The following is a 16,379-nucleotide window of genomic DNA, read 5'->3' on the forward strand; positions in this document are numbered from 1 at the left end:
TTACAAATATGAACTGCTGCTTGCATCCCAAGCGACTTCCGGTCGCACTGTATTTGCAAACCTGTTGAGCTTGCTTGTGTCTCCACTGCTAGAAAGCATCAATGCGACACGGACAACAAAGTTGGAGATTTAAGGAAAGCCTTTGGCTGTACAATATTACATCTTGGAGGACGCATGTTTTTTTTTTACTAGAAATATTTTGACAAATCTCACACTCATTCGTTCTTTTGGCGTTTACCTGGAGAATTGGTGGTTAAACGTGTCATCTACATTTCAAGCAGCGGTGTTAAGGTAGCCTCGTTGCTATGGTAACTCGTCGTTCATCCTTTTTTATAAGCCGGAAGTTCTCTGGGACGTCGGAGACTGGAGCACCACCTGGTGGCGTTTGCCGTAAAAAGGGTCTATTGTGCAGTTGGCAATCGTTCCAGGTGATACCACAGCTTTGTTGTGAAGCCACAGCATGGATTGGAGCCTTAATTTTTTTTTGTCAAAATCCTATACAGTCTTGTTTTGTTAACATGGACCCCACCATTATGGATACCCCACTGCAGTGGTTTTCAGCCATTGATGTTTCGCAGACCCTTTGTGGATCAGTGGAGGTGATAAAAGACCCTGTTCGTGGTGAGGTGAAGGAAGACCCGTTCGTGGTGAGGGGAAGGAAAGGTATAGGTTAATTAGGATAATATAAGTGTATATAACTTGGGAGCAGTGTAAAGTAGACTTCTTTCATTGACATACACACAACAAAACTCGCAGGGAAATTGGAGCCTTTCTTTTCAACCTGTAAAAAGACAACTTTTATGGCCGGGTTCAACTGATAAGGCAGGGCTTTGCGAACCCCTAGAATGCCTTTGCGGGACCCCATTTGAGAACCACTGCCCCACTGTATAGAAAAAGGTTTTGGGAACGAACTGGGTAAACACACTCAGTTTTGTCTCTATGAATGACTCACATTGTGGATGATCTTTGGGGGGGGGGGGGGAATGGAGGCATCCACATTAATGAGACATGACCGTTTTTCATTTCTAATCTTTTCCGATTAATTCATATTAGGACATGCACCTCTGCTTTGAATGACCGAGAGTTGATTAGCCTTGGTCTGTGCTGACTGCAGGACCAGCCTGGGGAGTCTGAAGAGCTGAACCTGGGCAGTCTGGCCATGGCCCCCCAGGGGGGAGCCCAGAGGTCCTCCCCTCTAGAAGGCGGCCATTACTCGGACACCACGGCCTCTGCGGGGGCCAGCGACGACGAGGGGAGCACCGCTGCGACCGACGGCTCCACGCTGCGCACGTCGCCCGCCGAACAGGTGGGTACCTCGGGTCAAAATCGTTTCGTGCAGCGTCGCAACCTAAATTTGGTGCGAGTCTCTGGAATGACAGTGCAGTCACCGACCGATTTTTCGGATTTCGTGGGGACCGTAAAAAGCGTCCGAATAATAAAACTGGCCGAAAAATCTGCAGATTCCAAAAATTAGCTTTATTGAGCCTAAGCGGTCTTAAAAGTGTCGCTAAGGTGCGTTGTTTCGTGCTACGCTTGCAGGCGATCACGTCCGTTTGCTTTCGTGCCGGCGTCGTTTCCTCTCCCGACGGTAATGCAAGAAGAGACAGGGCCATGAGGTCCGAAGCACATATCAACGCAGGGAAAAATGATGAATCCATAAGACATTTAGGTGCGAAGTTTAGAAGCTGTTAACAACATACCGTATTTACATAATTGTAAGTTGACTCAATTGTAAATCGACTTTGCACCCCCCCCCCCCCCCCCCCCCCCCCGCCCAAAAAAAAGAAAAAAAATTTCGGGGCGCATTTTACTGCGAATTTGTGAGAACGGCATGGGCGCGGACAAAAGAGTAAAACGTTTCAACCTGTAACTAGTAAAAAAATAGAGGGGAGCTAAAACGAGAATGTGTGACGGTTAGGCTTATATCCTAAATGTCTTCCATTAGCGTGGTGACGGCAAAGTAATGTTTTCGCCCATACTGGAAGTGACGACAATTCAAGATGGCGGCGCCCTTGTGGAAAAGGTCTATACATGCGAGAAATGTGCGAGTTTTGATACACACTTGGGTGGCTTTAGGCGAAGCTTTCTTTCCGGTCACCCAAAGAGGCCAACTCACTTTCGCAGAGTTTTGTCTTCAACATCTGTCTCATTTTTTTTACCAGTTCCAAAACTGCAGGTACAGGTTCAGCACACGTCCATTTCCGAACTAAATTTTTCGGGAAAGAAGACAAAAGTGGGCACAAATGCGACGTGCCCTTCATTTCCGCAGCAGGGGGGCAGCGGAGCCGGGTCGGAGAGCGGGGGCAGCGGGGCAGACTCCATGACCGGAGAGCCGAACGTGAGCGGCCGGAGCAGCGCCTACGGGGACAACGTGCCCGAGGGCGGCCCCGGCGGCCCCCTGGGAGCGCTGCTGCTGGCCCGCTCGGAGACGAGCTCGGTGGGGCTGCCCTCGAACCCCTCGATGCCCCACGAGGCCATAGACCCCGAGGTGGCCTGGGGCCTGCACGCCCTCAGAGGGGCCCTGCTCGACCGCCTGCTCCACTTCTTGCCCCAGCTGCGCACCGTTGGGGGAGTGCGGGCCATTCCCTTTATGCAGGTGAGCTACACCTTCCTCGTGGCCGACAGTTTTGTCTTTGAGAAGCATGTAGACCGTTTTGCAGCGGTAGCTGTTATAGCGACCCCCCAGCCGCATTTGTGTCGGCGTTTTGCTAGGCAGAAAACTTAGCGATGTTGTAGCAACCAACAGGCCCACAGATTTCTCGAGCATTCAGAAATTAAGAAAATGGTCGAGACTCGAGGCACGAGCCTCAGAGAAGACGTGAGAAGAATGAGCAGAGAAGAATGCTCGGAGCCAGAATGGCAACCGGACGTTCAAATTTGGTTTTCTTTGCTCCATTTCTTTGGGTAGGACTGGGCTGTTCCCCACGACGTCGTCAAATTGTGTGATCACGTGCAATCGGAGTGCTGTCGCGCCCTATTATAATGACGCTGGGTAAAACGAAATAGCGGCTATAGCAAAGCGATTACGATTTCCCATTCTCGTTTTCATTTTTTACAGCGAAGCTGTTTATGGCTAGGGCTCCGTGGATTCTTCGTTTGCATAACCAAAATGCTTTACGTTCGCACCGCTGCACGCACCGCAGACACACGCCTTCCCCAAACAAAAGATTTAAGTAAATAACTAAAATGAGGCTTTGACGAACGAGCATGCACGATGTCATTTGTTTTAGGCTTTTGCTTTAGAAGAGTTACTGCTGCAGACGTCGTCGTGAAAACGTGCAACCTAGTGACTTCTGCCGCACTTTGCAGGTGGTCCTGATGTTGAGTTCAGACCTGGACAGCGAAGACGAGCGCGACCGAGCAACCCTGGACAGCCTGCTGAGCAGCATGGTTGGAGAGCTGGACCGCGACGTGGCCAAGGTGGTGGAGCGCAGCCCTGCCTCGGAGGAGCAGCTGATTGTGATGCGGCTGCTCAGCATCATGATGTCACGCATCAAGGGCTGTGGCAAGGGGTCCACTGCTGGGGAGGCCGGCCCGGGACCCAACTACTGCAGTACCTCCGCGGCCGTGGCACTGCACGCCAGCGGCATTGTTGACCACTGCCTTCAGGTACGGAGTCCTGCAACCTTTTATGTCGCTGCGTAGGAAAGATATAGGCTCGGCGTGCAGAAAGCGAGTCCGGTGCTTGTGAATGTTTCCACCTGGAAAGGTGTTTGGGATTGTATGCGCAAGGTATTGCGGTATAGACTGTGTGAGGTTTCTTTGCTATATTCACCTGCATATTGAGTCTTCTAAAACTTTAGCATATTCATTCAAATCTAACACTACCTTTTTATTTATCCAAAAACAATTGTCATTGTTTATGAGGCTCCTGTTTTAGAACCGAGTTCAAGGAGCTCTACATACAAAATTGGCTTCTACACTGAAAAAAGGAGAGGAGTTGAAAAGATCTAGGAATACAGTCATGTGAAAAGGACTGAAGGCCACTAAAGCCACCAAACTCAAAAATAACATAACCAAAAATATCTTCTCAAAGCAGAAAAGAGTCTTAACAAGAAAGGGATTTGTTGTGCAAGTATGGAACCAAGAATATTACATTGTTTGCCAATTCCATCATAGTTGGGCATGTCAATGATGTTTCTTTTCTGTGCCATCAACATGGAGGCAATGCAGAACGCAAGTTTGTCTGCTTCTTTTGCAGGGGTCGTGGTGACGTCAGAATGTCAAGCTCTGACTGGCTCTGATGAAGGATAGTGGGTGGAGCTCAAAGCAACCTGCCTTGAGGTCTACCTGCTATCCTTTGATCAGAGCCAATCAGTGCTCAGCAGTCTGACGTCACCCCAACCCCCGCAAAAGAAGTAGACAAACTTGCACTCTGCATACTTTTTCTCCCATCTCCTTTTTCTTTTGTTAGTGTTAAAAAAAAGGTGAAAACAAAAAATTAGCAGTCCTGTGTTAATCGACAGTACAGTCACAGCGATAGCTATGACACGTCACAACGAAGTCATTGGGCCTCGGCGTCGCGTTCACGCACCGCTGGGCAACGTTACTAGACCAAAGTCAGTTGACAAGCTTCCTAGAACGCTTGGCACCTTTTCGTGGCACGTTTGCTCCGTGGCGCTCGCTACACTATCAGCCCGCCGAATGGACAGAAGTTGCTGAATCGGTGGAACGTTGGATGAAGATTACCTGCAGTGGGAAGCAATTCTATCAGGGTTTTTATGGTTAACATAAAGTTTGTGCAAAAATCGATTCAAAGACTGCGTCATCCGAAAATGGTCCTCCTTGGTTGTCCATGGAGGCGTTAACGCCAATGACGCTAGGAACGTTCCCCGCCTGCACCTGCTCGCGTGGAGGCAACAGAGAAGAACCAATTTCGAACGCTGCTCTTTCGTGGAGCTTATCAACTGATAGATCTGAGTATGTTGCTGTGGGGTGCATGAGCAAAAGCATTCGGAGCAAAATTGACATTTGACCATTTTGTTCCGAACGACTTTGTTTCTCTTTTGTTTCAAAGCGCATAAAAGCGCATCCCTGGCACAATCTCTTGGCATTGACAGTGTTACGGCGGCATTTTGTTATTGGCTATTTCTTTGTATTTTTTTATGGTAAACATGATAAACATGTAAACAAACATGCAGTGGGAATCGCATACCACATCCGCTTTGCACACGGTAGACCCAGGCTCAATTCCCGCGGGCAGCGGGCAGTCTTTTTCAAGGATTTGGCAGCATCGACAATGGACACCCTACGCTCTACTACGCCACCTACAACATTGACAATGACAACATCATCATCATGAACAACTACCACATCATCAACTACATCATCAACCACTACAACATCAACAACGGACTTTATTTCCAGTGATGGGATGAGCCCATAACAGCTTTTGCTGTAAAATAACTTTTTTTTAAAGAGAATAGATCCCCAAGTCACCTCTTTTTAATTTTTACAGCAGTAGCTGTTATGGACTCTCCCAACCTCTGAAAATGATGTCCGTTGTAGTTTTTGATGTAGTAGTTGATGTTGTCTTAGTAGTAAGATGTAGGGTGCCCTATGTTGATTTTCCTTTAAAAAGATCTCCCGCAGCCCGCCATATTTGATTGTGGGTCCGCTGCATGTGAAGTGGGCGCGTTACCACTGAGCCATGCCACATCTTTGACTAGGTGGCCTCAATGTCTTTGTGTTTAGGGTGATGCCATTCTTTGTAGTACCCAATGCCAACTGCATACACTCTCTGAAAAAATACAAGGCAATAGCTGCTACCAAAATACCAAAATACCACCATAGCACAGTCAATGCCAAGGGCCCGTGCCGAAAGGTGCATTTTCACGTGCTCCAGAACAAAATACAAAACAAAAAAAAACTTCCAGCCTTTTTATACTGGTGAAGAAGGAAGACCAGCAAAGCTCTACTACGGTGGGAATGAAGTAATGGCTGACCGCAAGTCGGCAAGCCAGAGTGGAAAGGCTGGAAAGGTTGCCAACGTCGCTTATAGATGGCAGTAGCTGTCCGGAGTGGTGTCGACATTATTTGCTGGTGGGCACTATCCTAGGGAAATTAGCCCTTAGCTGCTCCACTGTAAAAGAGACAGAAGGGGTCAAAACAAAATGGTTAGAAGCCCATTTGGTTCTGAACACTTCTGCATGCATCCCAGGGTGTGTGAACGCGACGCTGGCACCCAATGACTTTGCCGTGACTTGATTGTTGTGACTGTACTTTGGATTAACTCGAGACTGATAATTTCTTTTATGGGCTTCAGACCCAGCTTGTTTATAGCATGTGTGCATATAACAAGACAATGCATTTAAGCGTGATTGCTTTTCTAGACATCAAAATGTAGACCGTATTTACTCGCAGAATGAACGCACTTTTTTTTCCGAAAAATTGATGCAAAGTTAGGGGGGGGCGTTCATTACGCGAAGTAAAATTTTTGCGTCCGTATTTACTCGCATAATGAACCGACCTTTTATCCTGAAAAATCGAAGCAACTTCTTATCTCTTTGCGGGCGGCGCCCGACCCCGTCTTGCCGCCTTTCGCAAGCTGTTTTGTTTGCTTAAGCGCGATCCAAACCAACGCTTCTTTTTGCGCCTGTAGGTCGTGCGGCTGCGGATGTGACGCATTTTCGTGACGTCGCGCCGCTTCTTCGCTCCCTCCGGGCGCGCACGAAGAAGTTGGATGATTTCAACTTCTCTCTGGACGCGCACAAAAACGCGCGGTGACGTAGCAGGGCGCGCCTGTGTCCCTGCCAATCGGTGGAGGGCAAGCTAGTTCCGGCTCCGCGTTTCTCGCCGTCTGCCTGCCCTCTCCTCCCCCCTTTTATTCTCTTCCAACATGACAACGCGATCTCTCTCTCTCTCTCTTTCTCTCGCCGTCTGGCCGGCCAGTCTGTCGCAGTTGCACCTTGCTTGTGCGCTCGTGCCTGCGTGCGCGCGTGCGCGCTCGCCCGAAGTTTCGCCCGTCCAAACCGAAGCGCACGGTTCTGACTCAGAAAGCGCGCCCGGAAACAGCAAAAACGCCACGAAATGCGTCACATCCGCAGCCGCACGACCTACAGGCGCAAAAAGAAGCGTTGGTTTGGATCGCGCTTTAGGCGTTGCTTAGGCGAGGGCTCTCCGCTTATCTTTCTTATCTCCTTGCGCGCGGCGCGCGACGCACGACCCCCCCACCCCCCCCCCCCCCAAACCAAACTGCGCTGTGCAAAAAAAAAAAAAAAGAAAAGAAAAAAAAAACTCCCTTTTCTTTTTTTTCTTTTTCTCAGTTCCGTGTTTTTTTTTTTTTTTTTCTTTCATTTTCGCCTTTCGCAAGCTGTTCCGTTTGCTCAGAGGGCTTCTCCGCTCCTCTTTCTTACATCGCGCGACCCCCGTAACCAAACTGCGCTGTGCAAAAAAAGAAAAAAAAAAAAGCTCCTTTTTGTTTTTGTTTTCTCTTAGTTCCGTTGTTTTTTTTTTTGTTTTGTTTTTTTGCCGCCTTTCGCAAGCTGTTTTGTTCGCTTCTCCGCTTCCCTTTCTTACCTCCTTGCGCGCGAAACCGAATCCAGACTGCGCTGAGCAAAAAAAAAAAAAAAAAAAAAAGCTCCTCTCCGTGTTTTTTTCTTGCTTCCGCTGGAACTTTGCGAATTTTTTAACGCCTTTTGCAAGGTGTTTTGTTTGCTCACGCTGCCCATGCATTCGCGACCTCGTTGCGCAAAGACAAAAAAGTGGGTTCATTTCGCACGCGTGGGGGGAGGGGTCAAAATTTTGACATCGGAGTTGGGGGTGCGTTTATTACTCGAATGAAAAAAAAAAAGTCGAAATTTTGAGAAACCGACTTGGGGGGTGCGTTCATTACGCGAGTGCGTTCATTGTGCGAGTAAATACGGTAATGTAACATTAACTTCTTTTTTTTTAATTTTGATTGTTGATACTTGGGTGGCTATCCTAGGTTCGAGAACACATTGGGTGAACAATTTATTCTGAAATTGGTCAAATACTTTTGACTGTCTCTGACCTTCTTACAACTTTACCTGCATCTTACTGTCATAGTTTCGAATCGCAATGCCTTTCCTCACCCACCACACTCGATTTCTGATGCATCTCTGGGTTGTGTCTAGGTTCTGGGTACCTTGCTGGTCCACTGGAAGTCCGTGCAGAGTACAGACTCGGACGCTTCGTCGAGCGGCACGGGCGGAGCCAGCGGGACCAGTGGCACGCCCCTGCTCAAGCCCCACCCCTCGTCCCCTCCCCCGGACATGTCCCCCTTCTTCCTGCGCCAGTACGTCAAGGGCCACGCCAACGACGTCTTTGAGGCATACCCTCAGCTGCTCACTGAGATGGCTCTGCGCCTGCCTTATCAGGTTGGTGACAGCTTCTGCACATACCGCTTGAGTCAAAGGGATCGTTGGCCACTTGAATGGAGTGCGCAAGTCGTTTTTTTAACGTGTGGAGCCTAAGATTTTGGTAAGAGCTGGCTGGAGGTGGTGTATTTTGTGTAAAAAGATTTAAATGAATGAGCTTACCCGAGTAAGGTGTTAAAAATAAATAGCTTGAATCGGCTTCCTACTGAGGCAATTTTTTAACAAAAGGTCTCTGATTGGCACAATGGCCGACAGATAGAGGTGAATGATCGGCTGAAGCTCCTCGTGAAGTCACTCCTCAAAGTGTATATTCAGCGTGCCTCATGAAGTTGAGCACTCCTTACCATTGCCAGGAAGATAGCAATAAAATCTGTCTTCCATGCAAGGTCACAGTGCAAAGTCGTACTCATAACGCGCCTTGCAAAGCCGAGTGTTCCTTGCTTTGACTACAGGTCACCAATTTTCCGCCTCTGGTGGTGCTCGAACCCACCATGAATGATCGATAGGGAAATCTAACACCAAAGGAGCATCGACACCAGAAAACTAGCGATGAAAATGTGCAAGCTTAAAGTCGAGTGCACTTTGCTCGGAACGCAGGTGAAGAAAGTGGCGATGGCGGTACCCTCCGGCTGCCCCGCGCCCAACTTCGGCCCTGCCTGGTTTTCGCACCTGTGCGAGTACATGATGGTGCAACAGACGCCCTTCATCCGGCGCCAAGTGCGCAAACTGCTCCTCTTCTTGTGCGGCTCCAAGGAGAAATACCGGCAGCTGCGGGACTTCCACGCGCTTGAGTCGCACTTGGCTGGCTCGAGGGCCGTCTGCCACGGCGGGGTGGCCCAGGTGGCGGGACTCTCGTACGACGCCCTCATCGTGATGGTGGAGCACCTCAAGGCATGCACCGAGGTGGCCACCTCCCGCACGGGCAACTGGCAGCGCTTTTGCCAAAAGGACGACACCGTGCTGCCCTTCCTCTTTCGGGTGGGTGGTGTCTCTTTCATCTGGCCCATGTTTATGCTTCAAATAAAGCAGTTGTCAGTGGGAACGACACGGACCGAGCACGGGAAAGGTAAACAGGAACGGCTTGTACGAGGGTCGCGTTTTGCGGGTTTAAGTCGCATTCGATGGAAGAAAGCCCTTGGCTCCCGTGTGAACCGGATCTTGTAGTCTTGCTTGTAGAATCTTATACGGGACGTTTTACTTGAGGACATTTAATGTGGTTTCAAATGCCAGTGTGGTATGGTTTTCAACTTTTTATATAAGTTGGTTGTTTTTTTTTCCACACGGGTGTACATACAATCGAAAATGTATGTTTGGGAACCACGTGTTCCCCGCATCCCCGCCTACTCGGGCAGGCCGTGGGGTGTCGCCACGTTGAGGCGGCGAGGCCCTATGCCCTTGTGGATGGCTTGCAATTCTGCCCGGGGAAAAACCTACTTCCGTTTCTTATAGATAACAGCAACATTTCTTCAAAGGAAGAAGAGCGGGAACAGAACGAGCGGCGATGTGCGCTTAGCGCAAATGGTTCCGCATTCGCCGCGAGGCCACTATCGCTTAAAGTTTCACTGCGTCGAGCGCTTCAGATTCCCTTGCGAACGAAGAGCAGATCGCTCGCCTGGAAAGCCACTGCCAAGAACAGAAGCTACAGCTCCGCTGCTCTTCCTTCTTCCCCAAAGTGGAAAGGCTAAAAGTTTTTTCCTTATCTATTCGGCTCGTTCGTTCGTTCACTGCAAGCACGTTTCCACTCCACAGGTGAGCTTCCTGCTGGACGAAGGAGTAGCCTCCATCATCCTGCAGCTCCTGCAGTCTGCGCTGTGCGGCGCCGCCGCCACCCAGCAGCAGCAGCCACAGCACGGCAGCAGCAAGTCGGCCCCTCATGCAACCAGCTCCCCCTCGAAGCAGCGGAAAGAGCGGGAAGCGCGCGACACCTCGGAAGAGCCGGACGAGCCGGAGAGCTCGGACGAGGCGCAGTGCGCCGCCCTGGCACAGCAGGTCCACCGGTCGGTGGATCAGGCGCTCCTGGGGCAGTTTGTGCGTGCCTTCCTGCTGGAGTGCAACTCGACGGCGGTGCGGTGGCAGGCCCACTCGCTGCTGCACCAGCTGCACCGCCACTCGCAGCCGCCCCACCGCGAGGCTCTTCTGGGGCTCATGTGGCAGCTGTGGCCCCAACTGCCCTCGCATGGACGCAAGGCGGCCCAGTTCGTGGACCTCCTGGGCTACTTCACCCTCAAGGTGCGTCGTCGGGCGTCACGTTCAACGCCGTAAATTACATAATTTTTGCTGGGGCCCGAATTTCGCAAATTTCTCAACTAAAATAGTTTTGTGAAAAGTTAATCGCGCAAACGTGTCGCCCCGCAGTAAAGACTGCGCAGTGTATCAGTCCGAATCGCGAAATTTTGTTTTGCAAAATGTTTTCCAAGCCTACTCTTCAGTGCGAAATTTGCAAAATATTGAGCTAGCAAAAATAAGGCCGCTTACGGCAGTATTCGTTTGCAAAATTTGTTTTACGAACTCGAGCGTGCGAGTCCATTTGAAGTGTTCATTTTCGATCGATAGATTGATTAGTTTCTGTTTTATTGGGCCCCCAAACAGCTGGCAGACTTTAGGGCGGGTGCACATATAAGAGACGAAATAAATATTTGACTGCTGAGTAATCACCGATACTCTTTTCTCAAACTTTTCAAAATTAGTGAAGAGGTCCGTGCGAGAGTTATTTGACTTGTCATACATAACCTGCATGCACGTCGACATTATTAGTTTAGTGCCGATTGGTTGACCGTCTGGGTGTTATATGCGAGGGTCAGCCTCGCCTAAGGTGTTTTCAAGTTGAGGTTACATTTGTGTACCACACGTGCTATAATCTTGTTTAACTTTTCTAAATAAACTAGTACAGCAGAACCCGTTTATAACAAACTTCATTAGACATGCATTTGAGTTCAATGTGTCTCGTAATTCGCTATATCGAAACCGGGCCTGCCGCAAATTTTGAGGCCGGGGCTTCATAATGAACAATTATTTCATTGACACTATGGTAAACACACGTTCATGCATTTTTCAGTGGACCGCAAAAAACATTTATGGCCCGTGAAACTAACGCTCTAGGTGGGCTAACAGCTGGAAGAGAAAGCAGCCTTCAAACTGTTTATTCTGCAAGCACGTTTACAGAATCAAAACACCCAGGCACGCGCGGAAAAAAAAAAAAAAAATCTTTTACCATTTTAGCTGATTGCGAAGCCTTTATGTCTGGGCAAAAAGGCTTTGCAAGGACACAATCCATAGTATGGCAGTCGTGTCCTTGAAAAAAAGTCTGATTTTGCTCCCGTGAAGCCAGAGTACAAATAAAGCCAGCGGAACACTACAGAGATGAAAGAGCCGCGCAGAGCAGCCGAGCCGCAGCGAGAATTGCTGGTTGAATGCGAATGCCGCCGCCTATCCAGCTGCCGATGCCCCATGATTGCTGGCAGAAGTTCAATGATCGCTAAAATCTGTATTTTGCGCCAAGGAATCATTTCTAACCTGTCAAAGAACGACGAAGACGGTGGCCATTTTCTGCGCAAACCCGATGTGGAACGCGGATGTCAAACGAAAAAGAGAGCTAACAAACAAAACATAACAAGCGGTGGTTATGAGGCAGCCGACATGGTGTCCGAAATTTCGCAATCGGAGAGCACTCGGGGAGGAGAAAAACAAACTGAGTGGAGACTGCTCCCAACAGCATGTCCTGACTTTGACTTTTTTTTTTTGTGTGTGTCTATGTGTTTCTTTGCACTTTCTGCGATCACTCTTTTTGTTTTTTCTGTTTGAGAGGCTTTAACTTTATACGAGACAGGGGCACTCGTGAAATTTCAGTTTTCTTTTTTACGAGATGGGTGCTCGTGCACTTTCGAAGTCCGCGTTTTTTCTTAGTTTAATATAGCCAATGGGTTGTACTTTTTTACATGCATTTTTGTTCTAAATATTTGGGTGTTCGTTATGTAATGCCTTTCACAGGCCCTTAAGGTGTAAATAAATGAAATAGACTATAATTAGCTGTAGTCGGGTTTTGCTATAGATAAATATCTGGCCGGCCGGTCTTGGTTTCGCTGGCACGGTGGACACTGGCCAGACAAATAAGTAGAATTCTATCAAATGCCAAAGAAATATTTATTGAAGTGGGTTCTGCAGGTTTTTGTTCAACTTAGATATTCAGTGTTGCTCATTTGATGGGTTTAGGTGTAAGTAGGGTTCCGTTTTTTCCGAGTTTATTTTTCAACAAATTCGGAGGGTGCTTTTTGGAGTTTATTTTTTTGCTGAAGCTTCGGAGTTTATCGGAGTTTGTTTTTGTTTGTTTCCCAATGCTCCGAAATTCCGAGTTTAATTTCACAGTGTTTTTTTTTATTAAAAATAAATAAATAATATCCAAGCGTAAACGTATGCTGGACAAAAAAAATGTGATTGTATCAATTAATATTTTCTTGGGTTGTATTTGGCATTGATTTTATTACTACTGGCAATACTAATTTGTCCGACGTCAAAAGTTGCGCACAAGTGGTGCTTCGTTAAATGTCGATACCTTAAAATCAATAAACTCCTGGAGGTGGTCACTGGGAAGCTTGTATTCATTTCATACCATTCCATCAACCTACCGCGCGGCCGCGCGAGACAGAGTGGTAAAGGATGTAATAGAGAAGTTACAACTGTCCCTCTTCCCCTCTTTATGCAATCTTTGTGGTCCATAGCTTTCAGTGTTGCAAAAACACAACCTCTCCTTCCTCTAAAGCACAAATTGTATGACCTCAACTGGAAACATAAACAGTGACTTTTGTCGTGACCCGAGACTACAATGACCTTTTGTCCTGACCGAAATTAGAAACAAAAATGTGATGGCATTTTCCCAGGACCATTGACACCACACACTGATTAAACCATTAATTGTAAAATACTTTTGTGTGTGTGTGTGGGGGGGGTTGGGATTGGGACATGGAAATTCTGAGTTTATCGAATAAATCCCGCATTGACCAAAATTTTACCGGCGGGTGTTTTTTTTAGTTTTGTGGATTTATCCGAAAACACTGAACCTTAGGTACAAGTCAGCCCACTTGCAGCTGGAAAAGGGAACTGGTCTAAGTTGGATATATCTGGACTGTCTCATTTCTAGCTGGATTGGACCAGTTTCATAGTCTGGCTGCGTGTGAACTGAATTTCACCTAAGTGGGCCTCTCCTGTGACAGTTTTCAACAACTGGTCTCGAGTTTGGTCGGTTGTTACCATTGCGTTTGACCTTAAGGGGAATATTGCCAAAAATAATGCTACCATTAGAAGCAATACAACCTGGCAACCAATGTAGACCAGAACAGATTTTATTATTACATCTATATTTTACGAACTTTCAGAGTTTTACGATTTTTCGTGGGCCAGACGCACCTCTTGCCTATGCACACCATCCATTGGTGTGTGTAGGCAAGACGTGCGTCTGGTCAAGGCGCGAAGCTTCCCAGGAAATCGAGGACATAAACACTTTATGCAGATCAAGTGTCTAGTAGTAACTGCTTTTAGACTCTAATTGCGTCGGAATGTAAGGATCTCGACAGGAATGCAGTCAGTGGCGAAACAACAAGATGCTCTTGACAACTACCTTCGAGTTGGCAAAGCTCCAATTACATTTCCTCTCATGTTCTCAGGCTCCACAGCCCGAAAAAGAGTTCACGGAGAAGGCTCTGGCAGTGCTGCACCAGCAGAACGAACTGCTCTCAAACCACTCCAACTCTAGCCTGTACAACTCACTGCGGGGCCTAGTGGAGCTGGACGGCTACTACCTGGAGAGTGAGCCTTGCCTGGTCTGCAACAACCCGGAGGTGGCCTACGCCAACATCAAGCTGTCCGCCATCAAGGTGGACTCCCGCTTCACCACCTCCACACAGGTGAGCTAGAGCACTTTCCTTGAGGGCACATCATGGCAACTAGAGCCATTTCCGAATTTTACAGCCTCACTAACATTTTGTGCCATTGCACTTTTCAGTGCTGTTCAGGCATGGGCCTCTTGTACCATGTACACTGTGCGCCACTTTTAGCGCAGACGTGCCAACAGCTTTTTACGACAGTGATGCTCGGACTGGACAGTCATGAACACCACATTGTACCATTTCATTTCATGCCTGGAATGGGTTATTCCATCACTCAGTACTTTTGCTCATAGTTTTTCAGTTGTGAGAGCAAATTAGGGAACACTGGCAGTGTATAGTTACTATAAATACTTGTCTGCATGTTAACTCTTATTTCACTGGCAGTGTCCTGTTCAGGCTAGCCCTGTCACACTCCGTACCTATACTTTGTTTCATCTTATTTCCGAGCGTTGCTGATGTTATGAGCCGAAGGGTCAATCAAACAGCGCAAAAAGCGCAACGTCATGGCGTGCTTTCTGCACTTGATAGGACTAGCCGACGGATGAGCACGCGCAGAGAGACGGCGAATACTGGCTGGTCCTATCAACTGCAGAGAGCACGCCATGACGTTGTGCCTCTTTCGCTGTTTGATTGGCCCTTCGGCTTATAACATCGGCCACGCTCGGACCGAAGCTGAAACGAGGTATACCATAAAGTCCCAAGGAAGCGCTTACTCTATATTTGAAGGTGATCATGTAAAACTGGGGGATGGGTGCTTCTTATGTCAACAATTTTCCGAATGTTACAAAATTGAGGGGTGGACGCTTATTGTGGAACTGGCAGATGCTCGGTATTCTGCGGTAGTACCTTGAAATTGCTGCACTGATTGTAAGGGCTAGCTACAACTGCTGGCGCACTGATTGTAAGGTCTAGCTACAACTGCTGGCTTTTTTTTCCCTATTACAGCTAAATGCATCAGATACAAATCATGGAATATGTTTCTTAGTATAATTAAATTGCCTATATGTTCTATTACTAAGTTTGGCTACAATAAGAGTACTAAATGAATTCTATGCCCTCCATTAGACCATCTATACATCATTTTATGAATAGCTGCTGCTAACTTTGTTGCTTCTTGGCAAAATTAGCTAAAGACAAGGAAGAACATAGAGACAGGATAGAGCGCTACTTACATCTTTGCACTAATTTTACCAAGATGTATAGCCAACTAGCCTACCAGATGATTTTAACTTTGTTGCTTGCTGCTTTGTGCTAATTTAATGCTGGCACTTGAGAGTGCCAGGCATTAAATTGCCCATGTTGTATTTTCTACCGACAAAATTATGTCGGCCGATTATCTCTGTAACAAACAGTGCGATGTAACCAACTAACAACTTCACCGACGTCCGCCCAGATCGTGAAGCTGGTCGGCTCGCACACGGTGTCCCGCATCGTGCTGCGCATCGGGGACCTGAAGCGCAGCAAGATGGTGCGAGCCATCAACGTGTACTACAACAACCGGTCGGTCCAGTCGGTGGTGGAGCTGAAGAACCGGCCTGCCATGTGGCATCGGGCGCGACGCTGCTCCCTGGCGGCGGGGCAGACGGAGCTCAAGATGGATTTCCCGCTGCCCATCGTCGCCTGCAATCTGATGATCGAGTACGCCGACTTCTACGAGAACGTGCAGGCGTCCTCAGAGACCCTGCAGTGCCCCCGCTGCAGTGCCTCGGTGCCTGCCAACCCCGGGGTGTGTGCCAACTGCGGCGAGAATGTGTTCCAGTGCCACAAGTGCCGCGCCATCAACTACGACGAGCGGGACCCGTTCCTGTGCAACTCGTGCGGATTCTGCAAGTACGCCAAGTTCGACTACACCCTGACGGCCAAGCCCTGCTGCGCCGTGGACCCCATCGAGGGCGAGGAGGACCGCAAGAAGGCGGTGGGCTCCATCAACGCCCTCCTCGAGAAGGCGGACAAGGTCTACAGGCAGCTCATGGCCCACAAGCCCGCGCTGGAGCTGCTCTTGCTCAAGGTCTGGCATCCTTCGGTGCTTCTCTTTTTCCGAGAACCGTTGTCGCTTGTGAACGCGAGCTGAAGAGCGTCTTCCGTAAAACAGCCGGGTCGAATTGGCAAAAAGTGCAAAAGTGTAAGGCCATATTTTTGTGATTTTCTGGAAGATTTTAAA

At 48.4% G+C, this 16,379-nt stretch overlaps 1 protein-coding gene across 2 annotated transcripts in view; it reads left to right on the forward strand.

Annotated features, from left to right (window-relative positions):
- Positions 1-1,106: 1,106 nt before the first annotated feature.
- Positions 1,107-16,379, forward strand: part of LOC121834581 (E3 ubiquitin-protein ligase UBR4-like) — a 66,670-nt gene continuing 51,397 nt past the window's right edge. Inside the window, exons 1-8 of one of the 2 annotated variants that reach the window (XM_042288308.1) lie at positions 1,107-1,306; positions 2,270-2,596; positions 3,310-3,609; positions 8,097-8,339; positions 8,937-9,317; positions 10,089-10,568; positions 13,997-14,236; positions 15,612-16,226. In XM_042288308.1, coding sequence (XP_042144242.1) covers positions 1,160-1,306; positions 2,270-2,596; positions 3,310-3,609; positions 8,097-8,339; positions 8,937-9,317; positions 10,089-10,568; positions 13,997-14,236; positions 15,612-16,226 — 2,733 coding nt within the window. In that variant the 5' untranslated portion in view covers positions 1,107-1,159. The remainder of the gene's footprint in view (positions 1,307-2,269; positions 2,597-3,309; positions 3,610-8,096; positions 8,340-8,936; positions 9,318-10,088; positions 10,569-13,996; positions 14,237-15,611; positions 16,227-16,379) is intronic. The other variant, XM_042288309.1, reaches the window with a different exon arrangement.

This window comes from Ixodes scapularis, unplaced genomic scaffold (assembly GCF_016920785.2).
Source record: "Ixodes scapularis isolate PalLabHiFi unplaced genomic scaffold, ASM1692078v2 ptg001708l_1___fragment_2___debris__unscaffolded, whole genome shotgun sequence".
Classification (NCBI taxonomy): Eukaryota; Metazoa; Arthropoda; class Arachnida; order Ixodida; family Ixodidae; genus Ixodes; species Ixodes scapularis.